Here is a 19,077-nt window from a genome sequence, read left to right as displayed (position 1 = left end):
TCAGTACCCAGGTCTTCATCTTCCCCTACTGCCCTACCAATTCATTCAAATCATATCCCCACCCCTCATCCTTCTCTGCTTTCAAACTTTCAAACTTAGAACTTGGAACCACTCCTTCCAAGTGATCATCAGTACCACGTTAGGACTATGAAGTCAGATAAGTCACCAAAGGTTGCAGGAAAGGACAGGAGGACTTAATAATATTTCTCTTACCATGGCACATGATGACCTCAAAATACTATTAGGAAAACGGTGGTAAAATTTTATTATTCTCAAACATTTTTTCTTTGTATATGATGTAGGGGTCACAGAATGATATAATCACTAGTTATGTCAATGTCTTACATCTAATAGGTATTTAAAACATATTTGGTGAATGACTAAATACAATTCAATTAAAGCAAAACAAATAAAATGTCACAACCTCTGGGACAACTTGCAATCCACATGCAAGAATGAGGCTGGATACATATCCCATGTCATACATAAACATTAAATCAAAGACCTTGTGAGGGATTAATGGGGAATGACTGCTAATAGTTACAGGATTCTTTTTTGGAGAATAAAAATGTTCTGGAATTAGACAGTAGTGATGATGATTCTGAATATACTAAAAACCACTGAATTGTATGTTTTAAAAGGATGAATTTTATGGTATGTAAATTGTATCTCAATAAAAAAGTAGATGCAAAAAACAAAACAAAACAAATAGCAACAATAAAACCAGAGCCAGAGAGTTGAATTGAGGCTCTTATGGAAATGTTCTACACTGAAGAGGAATATAAGTTAAAGAGGAAAAACAACAACGTAGTTGTTGTTCCTAACACTGAAGAGGAATATAAGTTAAAGAGGAAAAACAACAACACTGTTTAGTTAAAATTTAAGTCAAGAAAGGAACTATAATTCAATAATTCTAAGATACGTATTTTTTCACATTTCTGAAATGGGAATGCATCTTATAATTGATGGTATATCCAGTTGATTTGGTTGCATTTTTTTTCTTTATGGTTCATAAAATTGTGGTATGTGTGAGATTCAATGAAGTAGAGTACTTAATTTTTAGAATAATGTGGCAGAGGTTGCTGGTTATCCTTCAATATGTGTTCTCCTCTTCCCACACAGGAATAAATTTTAATAATGTTTAATGAAGTTTTTAAATAATTAAAACTTTAAAAATAATAATACAATTTTTTACCTGGGTAAATGACCTCCCAGCCAAAGATTATATTCCCAGTTTCCCTTATAACTAGGTGTAGCCACATGTCTAAGTTCTGGCTGATGTTATATAAGCAGAAATAATATGTGCAACTTGTGGTTTGTGCCCTTAAAGAGAAAGAGCATTCTCTTCCTTCTCTTTCTTATTTGTTCCATTCCCGATTTCTTTCCTTCCCCCCAACACCCCCCTCCTCCTTCATTCCCTTCCTTCCAAATGGCATATATGATGGTATGAGCTGAGCAGCCATCTTGATCCATGAGATAGAAACCATGTATTGAGGGTGATAAAACAATGCGAAGATACCTCAGTTCTTAATGATTATGAAATCAGTATACTAGCCCTAGACTCATTATGCAGACTTTTATGTGAGAAATACAGTTCTAGTTTGTTTAAGTCAGTCTTATTTTGGGTTTCTCTGACATAGGAGCTGAACAAATGTTCTATCTAATGTGAATGGTTTCTGACTTCATTTTTCTGGAAGTAAATTATTTATTACTTTTTTCAGTGGGCTAAATTCTTCTCCTAAACAAACCACACACACATACACACGCACGCACGCACGCACGCACATGATCTGTCTGGGCCAAAATGAGTTGCCAAATATAGCATTTACTTACAAGGAATACATTGAGAGTAGCTTTTTGATTTTCACTATCATAGAAAGATGATTTCAACCCCCATTCAGTCTATGTTTCTAAATAATACCTTTGTTAGGACTGTCTGTTCGGTGCAATGGGAGACAGCTTTTTCAGTGCAACTGAGATTTCTTGATAATGCTAAATCTGCCTTGTCAGCTGAATTCCTCTGGCTTTGTGTTGCACTGTGGTAAAAATACATGATCGGATTTCACTGTTAAGGAAATTCTTTCAGCAATACATGTACAGTCAAGTTTGTTGCCTGGATGGTTGAACATGTGGGTTATGATATTAAAAAAATGTTTCATGACAAAACTTTATGAAAATGCAACAATCTGGAAGTCTAGCTCTGTCTCAGAGTGGTGAGGCTGTGAAGAGGTGGGCTGTTGGGGGCTGATATCACTCTATCCTTTTCACAGTCACAGTCACAGTCTTGGTTCTTCATATTTGAGGAGATGGGACGGTGAGGAGACCTGTTGGCTTGATCTTATTAATGCCACCGTCTAGAATGCAGATTCTTGGATATTTCATCTTCACAAGATGAGCTGCAAACTGAAAAGATAAAAAAGGCCAAATTTATAGAAGATATACAAAATCTGTATTTCTACAAACCCATTTTTTTCCCAAGCTGTGAAGGACAAAACTACTTTAATAATACTATTACTGTCACTGTTGTATCAATGAGTCATTAACTGGGTTTTCAATATAAATCAAATCACCATTTAACATGTTGACAGCTTCTTTATGCTATGAAATAAATGTGTCTCTTTACTTCTCTTTTAAACTTGTTGGAATAGGCAATAAATATACATGGTAATTATTCAAATAGTACAAAAGGTATACCATGAGATATAAATTCCTCCTACCTCTCTTCTCAGTTTCCCTCTCCAGAGGTCATTAATATTACTGTTTTTCATGTATCCTTCCAGTGATAGTTAAAACATTCTCAAATCTATATTGAACAACTTTTGTTTTAAAGATTTTCTTTATTTGACAGAGAGAGAGCATAAGCAGGGGGAGCAGCAGAGGGAGAGGGAGAAGCAGGCTCTCCCCTGGGCAGGGAACCCGATGCAGGGCTCGATTCCAGGACTCCGGGATCATGACCGGAGCTGAAGGCAGATGCCCAACCAACTGAGCCCCCCAGGCGCCCCTATATTGAATAATTTTTGATATTTCTGTCCATTTATTAGTTATTTCAATTCTTGTATAATGTCCCAGAGAGGGCCCATAAACTTGTAACGTGTTTCTGGAGCAACTTCAATCAACAGTTTGAGACCATAAACTTGGAATGAATTTGAAGGATTGATCTAAGAGGTCTTCTAGATGGCTAGCAAAATAGGACTTTGAAAAGTTAACAAGACATACATACACCTTCTGACTTGGTCCATGTCTGCCTATCCAGGATCACTGGTTATCTTTCTCCATTCCTTTGACCTTATGATAAAGCAGTCCTGAGCTGCTTGTCAATCCCGATAGAAATGAGATCACTTTAGGATTCAGAGCATTTTGGTTGTGCAGGTTGCCCTTTGTTGGGAACATGCACCATTTCCCACCAGCTCCTGGATTCCCTTTAGTTCCTCCTCAAAAGCCCCCCACCTACCCCCACCTGCCTAATTTCTACTTATTTCCCTACTCAGGCAATTTCTTCTCTACATGCTAAGTCTCCATTACAAACCCCTCTTCTTAGCCCCTAAAGTTCCTTGGGCAAATCTCTGTCTTTTGCTTAGTGTGTTTATTTAAATTGCTCATTTAAGAGCCTGCTTCCTCTACCAAACTGTAAACTCCCCTAGGACAGTGAACCTGTTCTGTTTCTTTTTATCCCTAGTGCCTGGCACATGGCAGGGGCTCAATATATGCTTGTTGGACTGAACTACACCAAGACATAGGACATATAACCTGGGCAAAGGATGAAGGAAAGAAGGATTGTCTTGGACTCTGGCTTTCTATTTCCATTCCCTCCCCTTGGTGGTATTCTCTTCTTCCTCCTTGAGTGCTTATGCCTTCACGTTCTTTTCAATTACTTTGTCATAACCTGACCTCAGATCCCTCAAGAAAAAAGAATACCTGCTGACAGTGCTATTGGGAGTATTTGAAGCTTAACAGTTGGGGAAGTCTCAAGCAAGCAATCTAGACTTTATGGTTCAAAGGCTGAATGTTTTGGTCAGGATAAGTTCAAGGCCACAACCCCAAAGATTCTGCTTTATTGATCTGGGGCTCAAGAATGTGTTTTTGTTGTGGTGGTGGTGGTTGTTTTAAACAAACACCACTAGATGATTCTACAGCAGGTAGTCCGAGTACAATATTTTTTTTTTCCCGAGTACAATATTTTGAAACATACCACCTACAGCCAACAAGATAGAGGTATCAGTAAGTAGGTGGAATACATATTGCTTTAACAATCTTCAAAACTACTCACAGAAATGGATCTTAATACTGCTGATGCCACTGATTTTTTCCATCATTCCCTGCAGTGCTTCAGTAGATTCAATGGCTATTAACATTTCAGATCCTATACTCTTTTAGCCACCTGAAAGTATCTTTAATAGTAATTAATATTGAAGAAAAACAGTGCATCTGTATTTCAAAAGATATCAAGTGAGCTAGACTGCTACTGTGAGCTGGTCTTCATGCTGTTCTTGCTTATTTCTCAGTCCGTAAGAGCAGAGGTGCTAGATTCATCTGCTCTGAGTCAAGTGCAGGCAGCACAGTCCCTGGTACCATATGATTACCGAAACATCTTTGCTTCATTCTCCCACATGTAGCAATACAATTAACATGTAAGCTGGAACTCTGAGATAAACATACCATTATTGAAAAAAATCTTGTGGATAAGCAGTCTTAGCATTCAGTACTTTCAAAACACTGTGGAAGTCAGAAAGCAAGAAAGGAAGGACTTACTACTGTACATTTAACTTAATCTCTCTGAAACTACACTGTAGAGCTAGAAAGAGTTCCCATGGTTATTTTAAGGAGGGACATAACAACTAGGCTGCTGTTGAGCTGGAAATGGTAAAGGCAAAGCAGACAGAACAGAGCACTTTGGAACAATTAGGGTGTTGCTGTGTGGGAGGTCTAAGAAAAGTAGAAGCAGAATACAAGGAGATAGCAAATGTTTTGGTGCCTTGAAAAGCAAGGCTGTGCTTAAGTAAAGAAAAAGTGCCAATGTTGAGTTTTCAGGTTAGGATTGTGAGTTCTGCTCTGCTTGTGGCTGCAATTACCCGTGTTAAATGGTGGGCCTAACAGTGAAGGCATGACTGCATCTTTTCCACTCCTACCATGGCAGCGGTTCCTCTTCATTCATTCATTCATCAAACATTTTAGTGAGCACCTGAGTACCAGGCACTGTTGCAGTTCTTGCAGTGCTTATAGATCAGTGGAGGAGATAGTAACAAACAACATCAAGTAGTAGGGTGATTACACAAGTAGAAGTTTGGGGTACCTCTGAATTTAACAGGGCTTAAGGGAGATGTTCCCCCCTCCCCATCCCTCTTTTATTGATGCCCGAAGGGAATGGGAAGCCAGATGTGATGGCCACAATTGTGGATTGGATGCTGTTCTCTGTGGTTATAGTCTGACGGGTTAGGGAGGAAGGAAAGGACTGTGAATGTCCAGGGGTGGTTTCCACTGTGTGAAAAAAGCACGTCGCTCACGGAGAAGACAGGTGGTGGAACAGAGGAGAACCAGGCATGTAGAGTTCAGGGTTTCACCCATCTTTTACTCTTCATCTGGCTTTGGCAGCTTTAGGGTGTTAACATACAGGGTACTGGACTTTGGTGATTAAGGATCTAGAGTAGCCTGCAACTGCAGCTTTGGGAGAGGCCTGACATCAAACAGAAATCACAAACCTAGACTCACTGAGCAATATCCTTGGCAGAAGTGGCAGGATGTCATATTGGACCAGTGGTTATGGAGCCGTCAGACTCATCTGGGTGCTTTTATTAAACAGTGATACCCAGACCCACTGGAGATCAGTAATAAGTAGAATTTTGGGGGGATATAGCTCCCACATCGGGTTTTTTTTATTTGCTTGTTTGTTTTGAAGGCTCCTAGGTGATTCTATTGTGTACCCAGCATTGAGAATAATTTTACTAGATAATGGGATTCATTTGTTGGTCAGGTTTGTCTGCGATCTCAAACTGCAATTTTAATAGGTATAGTTCTGTGGGGAGAGCAAGTCACTTTGCACTAAAAAGGCTGTCATGTTTGTAGGGCTGAAATTTATGAGACCAAATCCCACATGGAGAGAATGGGGTTCTTCCAACTGCACAACCAGCTGAGATCTATAGGTCAACATCTCATGTGGAGCTGGCAGGATCTGGTATTTGCTGGGATAGGATTTGGGGACTCAAGATGGCAGGGGCAGCTGCATTTCTTGTGGGAAGTACTTTCACTTGGAAAAGGCAAAGCTCTTGCATTTTTGTCATTCCTCTGGTTAGTAGAATCTGGTGGTGCTTTTCATTTCTAGGGCTTAGGTAGGCACTGTCTGAAAGTGGCAGGCTCTTGTGGGTGTACTCCATTTTGTTTTCTCTTTCATCTTAGCTTGGACCAAGAGGCTGGCACGTTTGTCCAGTGGAAGTCAAGATCTATGATAGGTGGAGAATGTGTGGAGGAAAGGGATATATGGGTAAGATTTAAGAGAAGCAGAGAACAGGACCACGTTTTTTCTCACCGGGTGTCCTAGGTCACAGGCTTGGGTAGAACCCACAGGCAGCTAAGAAAATTTGGCTTCTGCAGTATTCTGAAAGGAGCACATTGCAGGACAATTAATTTTCTTGATGGGAATCTTTGGCCTTGTGAGCTTAAAGTTTGTATTGGGAACTGGACAATTGCCATTAATTGACTAACACTCTGGTGAAGTTCAAATGGAGGTCCTCTTCTCTCTTCCATTTTATTTGTCCATTCCTTTCCCTCCCTAAATTTGGGATATGGAAATATTACTTTTGGTTGGACATAGAACTGAATAAGGGAACTGGCAAATTATCCTGTAATGCATAGCTGTAGTAATTTCGTTTTCTTGGTTTTATGGATGTGAGGCTGATGCCGTATTAGTCCTATGTATCCTCTTGACCGCTGCGATTCTGAAAATATGGGGTCCATTTAACATTTCTGGCACTGTGTGGTTGGGGCTGGACTGATACTTCACACAAATTATGCACCTATTTCTAAGTTTGGCTGGACAACTCAACTCAGTGCGAGATGAGATAAGATGAGAAACAGAATATGGGATGATTTCTACATCTAGAGTACAGTGTGGCCTTGGGTTAAAAATAGCCCAAGTGCTGTCTTGTCCTGATTATTTAAGAAATTCTCAGGTCATTAATAAATTTTGAGGTCTTGATCATTTGAAGGGGTCATCTCAGTGCTCCCAGTTAGAAACATGAGAGCTATGACAAGGAGTACTAGGAAAAGGTAGGAATGATTTATCTAACATGCCACTGATCTTTTCCCTTGATTATATGGTCCAGTGTAATTTTGAAATGTCATTTTTGTTTCAATCCTTGTTATGTTCCTTCCGTAACTGAGATAAGTGCTCTGCCTTCTGCTAGACTTCTGTATTTAGATATTTTATAATTAACACACAAACGTTTATTTTCTTAAAAGTACTACAGAAGTTTACTTTCTTAAATAAACTACTAAGGAAACTCTTGTGTGCTTTTAGTAGGAATGTATATTGGTTTGGCCGTATGGAAAACAGTGTGGAGGTTCCTTAAAAAACTAAAAATAGAACTACCATATGATCAAGCAAACCCATTTCTAAGTATGTATCCAATACTTCGTTAGGTGTAAAACTGGTTTTCACAGTAATAACATCTAATAGCAATTAGGCAGTGGCTACCTTACACTCTTATTTGACTCACAGAAGTAAAGTCTGCAGCATGGCAAAACCAAGAAGGTGAACGTAATGTCAACAATCATTTTACACCTTACCATAGGCACTGGTGACAGGTAAGGAGCAGAACCGTTAATTCCAGGGTATTAATATAGAATGTTATATACTGTAAAATGGTTAGTTATGCAATAAGAAAAAAATGGGAACATGTACATAATCATTATATGGTCTAGGATTTATCAAATTAAATTATTTAAATTTCTTAAATCCATGTTTATTTTTTAAGGATAGCTATCTTAATGGTATCTGGGATATTCACAATCCATACTGTGTTGTACATTAGTCTCTGAGACTAGGAAATTTGGTAGTGTAAAGATTGTATCTTAAAAAAACATTTTGAATAGTTTGTGTTATATAAGGGGATATAAAAAAAATTGTAGTTTTTTCCTAAATAGTTGTAGTTTTCTTGTTTTAATTTTCTATTGCCTCTATAGTTTCTGTCTCCATCTCATCTCTTCCCATTCTCTCTCTCTTTACCTTTTTTATTAAGAAAAATGTCAAAAATATATATAAAAATAGACAAGAATGGTATAATGAGCCCTTAGGTACCCAAAACCCAGTTTCAATAATTACAACTCAGACAATTTCATTTGTTCCTTCCACCCACTTCTCTTGACCACATCCATTATTTTGATGTAAGTCTCATATATCATTTAGTACATAAATATGTATCTTTGAAATAAAAATCCTTAAAAAATATAACCACAGTATCATTATCACACCTAGAAAATATTAACAATCCTTTATTTAGTAAGTGTTCAAATTTCCAATTACTTCATAAATGTCATCTTTTCATCCATTCATCCATCCATCTATCCATCTGTCACCCACTTATCTATATTTACAATCTGTTTCTTTGCATCAGGATCCAAACAAGGTTCACACATTGTGACTGAAGGATGGCTTTTAAGTCTCCTGTAATCTATATATTTGTTCTATCTCTTCATTTCTTTGCAGAAAGCCTATTCTCTCTTGCATCTACTCCAATCAGACTTTTGTCTCCATCACTCCCCTAAAATACTCTTAAAAAGGTCAGCAGTAATCTCCACTTTGTCACACTGCTAACCAATTTTTAAGACTCACTTTGAATCTAACTTGACCCATCAGCATCATCTGACACATTTGATTATACTTTCCTCTTTTCAAAACTCTTAGCTCAGGTCATGATCTCAGGGCAGTGAGATAAAGCCCCGTGTTGGGCTCTGTGCTTAGCCGGTGGTCTGCTTGAGATTCTCTCTCTCTCTCCCTCTCCCTTTGCCCCTCCCCCTGCTTGTGCTCTTTCTCTGTCTAAAATAAATAAACAAATCTTTTAAAAAAATTTTCTGAAGGCCCATGATATCTCAGCATACTATAAGTCAGTGCAACTTCTATTTATTTGTTTTGTTGAAATCCCAGTAACAGACTTTCCCCCCCTTACATGTCAAAATGGTGTTTTCCTTCCTTCCTCTTCCATTTTCCTTTGATCTCTTGTTTTCTTTGTTGATTTCCTCTACCAATCACGTGCACTAAAGCAACTTTTAAAAAAAAATTTATAGCTAGTTTATAATGGAGACAATGGATTTTTACAAGTTCCTGAAACAAATTTAAGTTATATATTTTAATGGTTATTTGGCAATCTGTTGTTGATCCCATCACCTGGAATTTGTCTTCCATTCTGGAATAATGCATTTATAAGCTATTAAATTTAATTATAAGAAAGAAAACCCTACTTTTTTTCTGTATTGTACAATACTAAGTGCTTACTTCATAAGTGGAAGGATTCTATGTGTATACACATTTTGCTTTAACTCTCTGAATTCTAGTCTGAACCTCTAAATCCTTAATTGATGTTTTTATACTCATGTCGCATTAGCACTTCAAACTCAGTGTGTCCAAAGTTCATCACAGTCCCTCCAAATCTACTTTCCCCTTTTTTTTAAAAAAGATTTTATTTATTTATTTGACAGAGAGAGACACAGCGAGAGAGGGAACACAAGCAGGGGGAGTGGGAGAGGGAGAAGCATGCTTCCCGCGGAGCAGGGAGCCTGATGCGGGGCTCAATAGCAGGACCCTGGGATCATGACCTGAGCCGAAGGCAGACACTTAACGACTGGGCCACCCAGGTGCCCCCCCAAATCTACTTTCCTAAAGGTATCAGCAACCTCTCCAAAAACCCAATCTGGAAATTTTAAGGTTATCTTTGACTTTTTTTTTTTTAATTTAAATTCCATTAGCCAAGGTATATTTTTGACTTTTGACTTTGGCTCCATGTTCATTTAGGCACAAAGCTATTACAGTTCTCTCTGTGACTGTCTTGGATTCATTCCTTCTTTTCCATTCCTCTGCTCCTACTCCATTTTAGATCCTAATTACTCTTGAATTAGTTCCTAAATGGTTCCTGTGCTTTTAGTTTTTCCTTTTCCATTTGCCTGGCACTCTGCTGCCTACACAGAGCAATATGGAGGCCCTCAGGAAATCTTGAGACCCCTAACACTGTTGTGTAGAGACTTTTTCCTTCCTAAGGGGGATTACCCTTAGGCAAGGTGACTCAAGATCTGTGGATCCTTTCCAAGGAACAGCTTGCTTCTCTATAGTCAGGAAGGACAACATAAAGTACCCAAAAGTCCTTACTGAAAATTTCCTTTTGATAATATTAAGTCTAAAATTTCTTTGCATTTTAAGGACAAAAGAAATTCTTCATTTTAGATTTATGCTTGCTCATTCTTTATATAAGTACATGCATTTATTTATATATAAATTAAAGATTAATGAGAAGATTGTCTCTTAGTGTCCTGCATAAAGTAAGAGAAGATAGTGACAGAATGTTACCAGATGCCTTGAATCACGTAATAAAAGCAGTAAGGCCATTTCCCCAATGTCCTTTTGAAAGTTGCAGGGCTTTGGCTATCAGTCTCAGACAAACTCCTGTTTCCTTTTCTCCACAGCCATGAGAGCTTTGCTAAATGGGGGCTTAGAAACTATTTAGACAGCGGGAGATTGCAAGCTTGAGATAAGATCAGCATAAAGGTAGAATCTGGGAAGAACCTAGCATTGGAACAGCCTGGAAATATAGGGAGTGAAATTCTTTAACTGGTCTCTGGTTTTTGGTGTTTAAAAATTTCTATTTTATTGGGATCAAGGGCAAAGGAGAGGGAAGACACTAAAAGTATTTTGCCAATGACTTTCTAAAATGCAGCTGTTAGTATCACTTTCCTTTTTAAAACCTTTAATAGTGCCCCACTGCTACTGTAAACTCCTCAGTATAGCATTCAAGGCCATCTATTTCCAGACTCTTCTCCTCGCTTTCCAGCTTGTCTGTAGCTAAAATGCTCTTCAAAGAAGCTCTGTGTTTTCCAATCAGCATGTGCTATTTCCTTTGCCTGGAATGTTCCTTCCTGACTATGGCTCTCCTCCCAATACATTTCCTTACTGAAATTCTACTCATAATTTCAAGGTCTGTTATCATCTTCTCCCATGAAGCTTTGGGGGCTCTTCATTTAACTGGAAGAAATTTCTTTCTTCTTATTGATTTTCTAAACATTTTATTTTTTTTAAGATTTTATTTATTTATTCATGAGAGAGAGAGAGAGAGAGAGAGAGAGAGAGGCAGAGGGAGAAGCAGGCTCCCAAGGAGCAGGGAGCCCGATGCGGGACTCAATCCCAGGACTCCGGGATCACGACCAGAGCCGAAGGCAGACGCCCAACCATCCGAGCCACCCAGGCGCCCTCTTATTGATTTTCTAGAACTTTAATTATAAATTTCACACAGCACATATTATATTCTGCTTTGAGTTTTAATTGGTTGTATCTTCCTAACTAGATTGTAAGTTTTTTGAGGGCAAGGGACTTTGTCTTTCTCCTTTCTGTTTCCTCATAATAGTTTCCATTATGTAAGCACTAATGTTTGTTGTCGTGAATTAAACTAGTGGCTATTAGTATTTTTTCTTTTGCCTTCCTCTTTTCACTAATTTCTGCAAATCTGAAGTCTACAGCAAACTATTATTTTTCATGTGTTCATTCATTAACTTAGTCATTAATTCAAACATCAAATATTTATTGAGTGCTTTCTACTTCAAAGGCATGATGCCAGGAGCCAGGGGTACAACAATGAATATAACATAATCCTCGTCCTCAATGAGCTTGGAGTTTAGTTGGAGATGCAGAGAAGTGAAGAGGCAATTAAAATACATTTGATAAATGCTATATGAGCCATGATTTATGGTTGTTCAAATTGTGCATTGCATAAGAGAACCTGAAAAAGGGGTAAGTGGAGCATGAAATGTAGTCCATCCTCTCCTTTCCAGACTTTGTGCCCTTACATGGTGCTGTGTCCCACTAAAGGAAGGATGGGTTTTTATCTAATGCACACAGAAATTCTATATATGATAGTGGTCCCAATGTCATTATAAAACTAAAAGATATTTTATGAGCACTTGGGAAAGGTACTTAGTCCTAGACTTGATGAGTTAAGAAAGAATTCCTTATATAAACAGTGTTTTAAGACACATGGGAATTACCCAGGTGAACAGAAGTGGGAAGAATGCTCCAAATAGAGAGAAGTACAAAAAGACAGTATATAGGAACTACAAGTAGTTAATTGTGACTGGAATCTAAGAGGCTGAGGGAAGAGCAGTGAGGGATGAACTTGGAAAACAAAGCAGAGTTTGGATCATGAAGGGCCTTATAGATGGTGAGTAGGATTTGAATTTTATTTTGAAGGCAACAGAAAGTCACAGAGGCATTTTGACAATGATCTGATTTATATTTCAAAAAGCTCACCTTAATTATGGGGTAAAACTGGGGGGGAAGGGGATTGCAGGCAGGGACACTGGAAGTTGTGGTAAGTCAGGCATGAGGTACTGGTGATCCGAGTTAAGACAGGTGGGCTGGAGAGATGAGAGAATTCCAGACCTAGCTAGCAGGGTGATAACACAAATAATAATTTTCTATATAATTTGTTGTCACTAGTCAAGAATGTGAGATAATTCACTATTTCATTCATACAGACTGGGTGGTATGGAGAAAAGTATAGGAACTTTGTAGTTAGCATAGAGTTTGAGTCAGGGTTCTGCCACTGGTTAGCTATGGAATCTTGGGTAGGTCACTTAGCTTTTTTGGCCTTAGTGTCCTCACCTGTTAAATATGTAATAATAATACACTTGAATAGTATATTTATAGTGTTGTTGGGAGGATTAAAGTAGATATCATATGTATAAGTGCTTGATTCATAGTAAATACTATAAGCTAGTTTCCTTCTTTCCTCTCTTCCTCTTTCCCCTATTGATCCATTAATAGGAAAGCCATTTACAACATGTCACAATTGTACAGATTTAAACTTAAATAGCATATTTGTCCTCAAATGGAATGTAAGGTAGGGTTTACAGTGTTTATGATGAACTGTTTATAACAGAGCAGTAATGTATACTAGTAACTCTACTGTTTACTGGGTTACATATGCTTTTAGCAATTATATGAAGGCTATGGATCTATTCTTTTTCAAAAAATGACACATTTGTATAACATTTTACAGGTAATTTTAATTAGTTCAAAGACTTTCTAAAACTCATGATGGACTCTTGGTTTAGAAGTTTTCCTTTATACTAATCTATTTATTTTTAATTTATGATAGTTGATAGTGTTTATCCATATGGCAATTGGGATCTTCCTCTAGATTTACAGATTAGGTTTAACAACAGCTTATACTTTCAAACAAGCCCTCTTAGGAATGCTATGTGGAATGTTTTTTTGAAGTTGATATTAAGAAAATAGGAGAAAACATTTTTAGACATGACATAAAAGTTTTTTTTGAAAACAGTTTTTATTCTAATAGAAAAAAGCATACTGACTCATATTAGAGGATAAGCCTCTTCTGATAAAATTCCATCATCTAATACCATCATGAATCAGGAGCTCTAATGAACCCTGTGATACATTTTCCTTTAATCTGTGATATTTGGGACCAGAATTTTAGCAACAATCATTTATCAACTTATGTTTACACTAGACAACCAAGAACAGTAAACCCATACTGTGTCTCCACCACTGGCCATATTACACACAGTATACTATGCTCTGAAAAGAATGTATACAATAAAAACTGAGATTCAAAACAGTTAGGGCTATGATGGATCATAGCCAAGTTCCAACCTCTGTAGGTCAAGCGGGAGGGCAACTATGGTTAGTTTGTTATCCAGCCACGAACATTCCTGTGGTAAGGAGTAATTAATTAAATGGTGGGCTGTGGAGGGCAGGGTGGATATGTAGAATAACACATACTGAGACAAGATAACTTTCATCTTGTCATGAATATAGGTGCCAGAGATCACAAAATTCAGACGATGACTTCGCAGTTTTTCCTGAAAATTGGAAATGAGTTCCCCTGTCTTTTTAAAAACTGCTTGTACACATAATACATCCAGTAAAGATGTTTATAAAACAAAGTCTGGTTAGGTGTTTTAAGGCTCTCTTTACTACAACTCCCACACTGCTTTTTACTTCACAAAACCTTTGAAAAGCTATGAGAACAGGGACTCTACAGGGCAGGTTGTAGCTGGGTGGTCTTTTAAAGTAAGTTATCCTCCATCATTTAACAAATGCAGAGCTGTACAGAAGATGTTTCACTGTTACTTGTAAGCCTCATATTATGTCTAGTGTGTTCAAGCCACATTAATATCTAAAATGTTTCCTTATAATCTGATATAAACCCACAGACCAAAACATTTGACAAGAAGGCAAAGAATAAGCCAGGAAGAAAGCCAAGTTTAACCACAGCCAGTGCTTATGGGTCTAACAAGACCAAGAAAGAATTCCTTGCATATTTGGAACTCATAAAAGAGATTCACTTCCCATTCTTTACCAAAATGCTTAAGGCAAAATTATAGAGAAGGCTAATACATTTTCTGACAGGTAAGAGATCTCATACAAAGTGGTTTAAAAGTATTATATTAATCTTGGGGCGCCTGGGTGGCTCAGTTGGTTAAGGGACTGCTTTCAGCTCAGGTCATGATCCCAGGAACCTGGGATCGAGCCCCACATCAGGCTCCCTGCTCGGCGGGAAGCCTGCTTCTCCCTCTCCCAGTCACCCTGCTTGTGTTCCCTCTCTTGCTGTCTCTCTCTCTCTGTCAATTAAATAAACAAAATCTTAAAAAAAAAAAAAGTAAAAGTATTATATTAATCTGAAGGACTAGGTAGATATTATCTGGAGCCAGAGAAGTTTACTATGGGGACAACACATGCTGAATTGGCTCAAAGTGTTTTCAGAGTTACCTGGTCCCCTCTGAGCACTCTTGCCATGGGCTGAGAGTGTGGAAGCCTCCCATCACTGCAGTACAGACTGATTTCCAACCTAACATCCCCAAACCAAATAGCACTGGCCTGCAGGGGAGGGTGAATAAACACAATTGGACTACTATCTTATTTAAAAAAATAACTAATGGCATGCTTTTCTATTAGGAATCTGATTATCTGCAGTTGATAACAGATGCCATATTGTAAATTTAATTCCTACATGCTGTGTGTAGAAAGTATCAGGCACTCACACTGTTCAGTCATAGAACCTCCACAAAAATCATCTCTTGTCTAAGTTTCGGAATCAGCTGTTATTCAGAAATATATGTTTGGCTCTTTTCTATTTTGTTTTGTTTTGTTTTAAAGGAGAAAATAATAGCAATAATAGCACACATGGCTTATTATTGCCACTGGCTCTTATATTCTCAGATGAATATTTCTTTTGATAACAAAGGGAAAGCACTGATTTTATGCCAAGAGTATACCATTTTAAGGGAAACACAAGATGTTCCTAATATTTTCCAAAGGGTTGACAAGACAAAGTGAAATGCAAAGATTCCTTTGATTTCTCTCTTAGATAACCTTTTGAATGTGGTACACTGGCAGGGATGAAATTTTAGTGGTTTTATAACCACAAAATATAATCCGGATGGGGTGATTATTTATAAAGTCTTATGCATTTCAGTGACTAACACAGTAATATGATATTTACAGTTTTTCTTAAGGACTTATTAAAGGTAGAGAAACACCAACTTTCATTTTGTTCTGGTCCATGTTGTTGGCCATTTTCTAGTCCGACAGCCATTACTAGCTCTAGAGTTGGGTCTCACTACCTTCTTTCCCCACAGGGGAGAAAAAAAATAAACAGTAACACATAAACAGTAACACATTAAAACATGCCACAGTGCTATTAATATTCTCCTTAAACATTATAATTTACCTCTGGGAAAGAGATGTATGCATGATGGTATTTTGTTCAGCAGAGATACCTGAGAGTTTGACCTTAGGTTGGGAGTGGGGTAGTACAAAGGTTGCTGTATCAAAACAACCCATACATTTCTCCTTAGGTAGTATTCGATTAATGTTAAAAATCAAAATTTTCTTTAATCTGAGTAATCTGCTCAAGGATATAACAATGCTCCCTCTTTGGGTTCATTTAATCTGTAATTTGAATGGTGGAGTTATCTCTGCCTTCCCCTATTGATCTGAATATATACAGATTTATACACGAGCTCTCTGAGATTAATTCAGCACATTCCAGTTTTGTAAGAGGTATCTTTTATGGTACTTTCTGTACAGATCATGCTGGCATGTTTTCCTTCAATGCCCAAGAAATCTAATTCCGGTTTAGCAATCAAAGATGCAGTTTCTCATGTGAGTTTTAAAAAGATGATTATCTCTGCAGTGAGACAAAAATGAGACCTTGCCATCTTTTTCATTTCAAATGTCACACGAAGCCTGAGTTGCTTTACCCTTGTTTTGATAGAGAGGACTTCCTACTCCCATTAACCCTACCAACATATACAGTCTGTATTTGTTTGGCTTGTCAAATTAAACTTAGTCACACAGCAGCAAGCATCAGCACAAAATCTGACCCACCCTTGGAGCAGCAGTACACAGTTCCGAGACTCAGGACTCCACTCACTTGAGACTACCTGGCATTCCTTGATGCTGACATGACATTGTTCTCAGAATATCTGGATGTGCTTGATTATATAATAGCTCACTGCTTTATTTAACCTGTACTATAAGGTGAATTAAAGATTACCTGACAAGTGAGATTCAGTAGTACTTAATACAGAGAAGCCCTATGTGGTATCCTAATTAAACTAAGATATTTGTAGTCCTCCTTTTTTGCCCTGTTCAGGGGAAAAGCAGTATTTTAGCTAGCTAAGAAACGGCAGATCCTAAAGCCTTCCTGGTGTATTTAAGGTGGTAGCTAGGCCAAATACAAGAGCCTTATGAAGTGGTAATTACAAAGAAACCAATAAATTGCTAATCAATTGTAATTACAGGAAATAGTTAATGAATACATAAGTAAAATGGGATCATATATCTTCCAATTATAGTTAGTCAGGTACACAAATAAGCTGTAATTCTCAGATCTGTTTTGCCTTCTCCTATGTAATTTTAGATAATATATTCAATACACTTGGCCATTATAGAGTAAATCCGTCATATTTGTATTACAAGAGACACTCTGGTCCTCATTTGTATGTCAAATGGGTGATTTTGATACTGTCACACACTAGATAAGTGGCTCATTTTTTTTCTTTCTTGTAGTTGCTCAGTGATATTTTGCTACTTGTTAAATGAAATATGAGAGCCTTTTTATTAAGCTATAGTCTATTTTACTTACTATTTTTATTTGTTGGATTTTCAGTCTAGCTCTTGTACTAGATCTTAACAGGAGATGTAAAACTGGAAAAATTACAATCAGCATCTACTGTTTTGTAAGTAAAAAATCCCCTAGTCCAAATATGGGTTTGACATAAAAACCATAAACTTTTGCAAAGATAATTTGTAACTTCTATAACTAGAATTGGCACCTCTGCTTCCTTTTCACAGCATTCAACTCGGGCTCTCTTAATCTTTTCAAAATAGGACTCTGCCAGCTGCAGGGCACTGATTTCAACTTAGAAGAAAATCTGTTACTTGCTTGGAAATTACTGTGTTTGTGTGTGTGTATGTTAATACTTACAAGGGAAAAAGATGAGCCCTGATCAGAAGAGCTCTTATGAAAGAATCTCCACTACTGTTTGACCAGAAACTGTAGGGCTCAGGTGAACTGTGGACAGGATAGTCTGAACATATCAAACCCTAGAACTTTCTAAAAATTGCTATTTTAACCATTTTTAAGTGTACAATTCAGTGGCATTAGGTACATTCACTGTCACCACTAGTTATTTCCAAAATTTCTTATCATCTCAAATAGAACTCTGTACCCATTAAGAAAAACTCCCCTTCTCTCCTCTCTCAGCCCTTAAGAACACTAATTTACTTTCTGTCTCCATGAATTTGCCTATTCTAGATGGTTCATTTAAGTGGAATCAAAGAATATTTGTCCTTTTGTGTTTGGCTTATTCCAGCTTAATATGATGTTTTTACAGTTCATCCATGTTGTAGCATGTATCAGAACTTCATTCCTTTTTAAGGCTGAATAATATTATACTATATGTATATACCACATTCTGTTTATTCATTCATCTGTTGATAGATACTTGGGTTGTTTTCACCTTTTGGCTATAATGGTGCTATAAACACTGGCATACAAGTTATGTATCTGAGCTCTTGTATTCTATTCTATTCTATTTCTGTTCTTTTGGGTATCTACATAACAATGGATTTGCTGGTCGTAATGTAATACTACATTTATGTTTTGAAGGAACTGCCAAACTGTTAAACTGATTTCTATAGAAGTTGCATCATTTTATGTTCCTACCAGCCTTGAGCCAGAATTTCTTTTTAATTTCTCCATATCCTTGCCAACAGCTGGGTGTGAAGTGGTATCTCATTGTGGTTTTGATTTGAATTTCACTAAAGACTAATGATGTCAACTATCTTTTCTTGGGCTTATTGGTCATTTGCATTTCACCCCTAGAGCCAAACGGATTAGGGGCTGGAAAAAGAGCAGTTAGAGAATGTTTTCTGGAGATAAGTGTTAACCTTCAGTAGAGGAATACAGCAAACCTGAGATAATTTTTGAGGAAAGAATACATGGGGATAAATATCCTTGACTCTTTCCCTCCCATAACTTGTCAGAATTCCCCATTAGCTCAACAACTAGAAGCCAGAGAACATGGAAGCCAGCCTCCTAAGGCAGACAGCAGAGTGAAGAAGCGTGGAGAATGGATCTAGAATGAAAGGCGGAGCAAATGGAAGCTATCCACAACCATAGATACATAGAATTCCAGTAAACAGATTTTAAATTGAGATGCTTCCAACTTACATGGGTGGTGGTGGAGAAGCATTAGTAAAGTCATACAGATATGTACAGCAGATAAAAAGATGATGGAACAGCATAAGCAAATAAATATCTGAAGTTCTTTTAAGTCCCATGGTGAGAAAAA

At 37.5% G+C, this 19,077-nt stretch overlaps 1 protein-coding gene across 2 annotated transcripts in view; it reads right to left on the bottom strand.

Annotated features, from left to right (window-relative positions):
- Positions 1 to 241: 241 nt before the first annotated feature.
- TBCK (TBC1 domain containing kinase) overlaps positions 242 to 19,077 on the bottom strand; it is a 235,859-nt gene continuing 217,023 nt past the window's right edge. Inside the window, exon 26 of one of the 2 annotated variants that reach the window (XM_028121310.2) lies at positions 242 to 2,403. In XM_028121310.2, coding sequence (XP_027977111.1) covers positions 2,293 to 2,403 — 111 coding nt within the window. In that variant the 3' untranslated portion in view covers positions 242 to 2,292. Of the gene's footprint in view, positions 2,404 to 6,520; positions 6,590 to 19,077 lie in introns of those variants that run through there. The other variant, XM_028121311.1, reaches the window with a different exon arrangement.

The sequence above is a fragment of the Eumetopias jubatus genome, unplaced genomic scaffold (genome assembly GCF_037043125.1).
Source record: "Eumetopias jubatus isolate StellerSeaLion01/CBP00866 unplaced genomic scaffold, mEumJub1_p1.0 scaffold_2, whole genome shotgun sequence".
NCBI classification, from domain to species: domain Eukaryota; kingdom Metazoa; phylum Chordata; class Mammalia; order Carnivora; family Otariidae; genus Eumetopias; species Eumetopias jubatus.
This window is presented reverse-complemented; position numbering and strand designations above follow the sequence as displayed.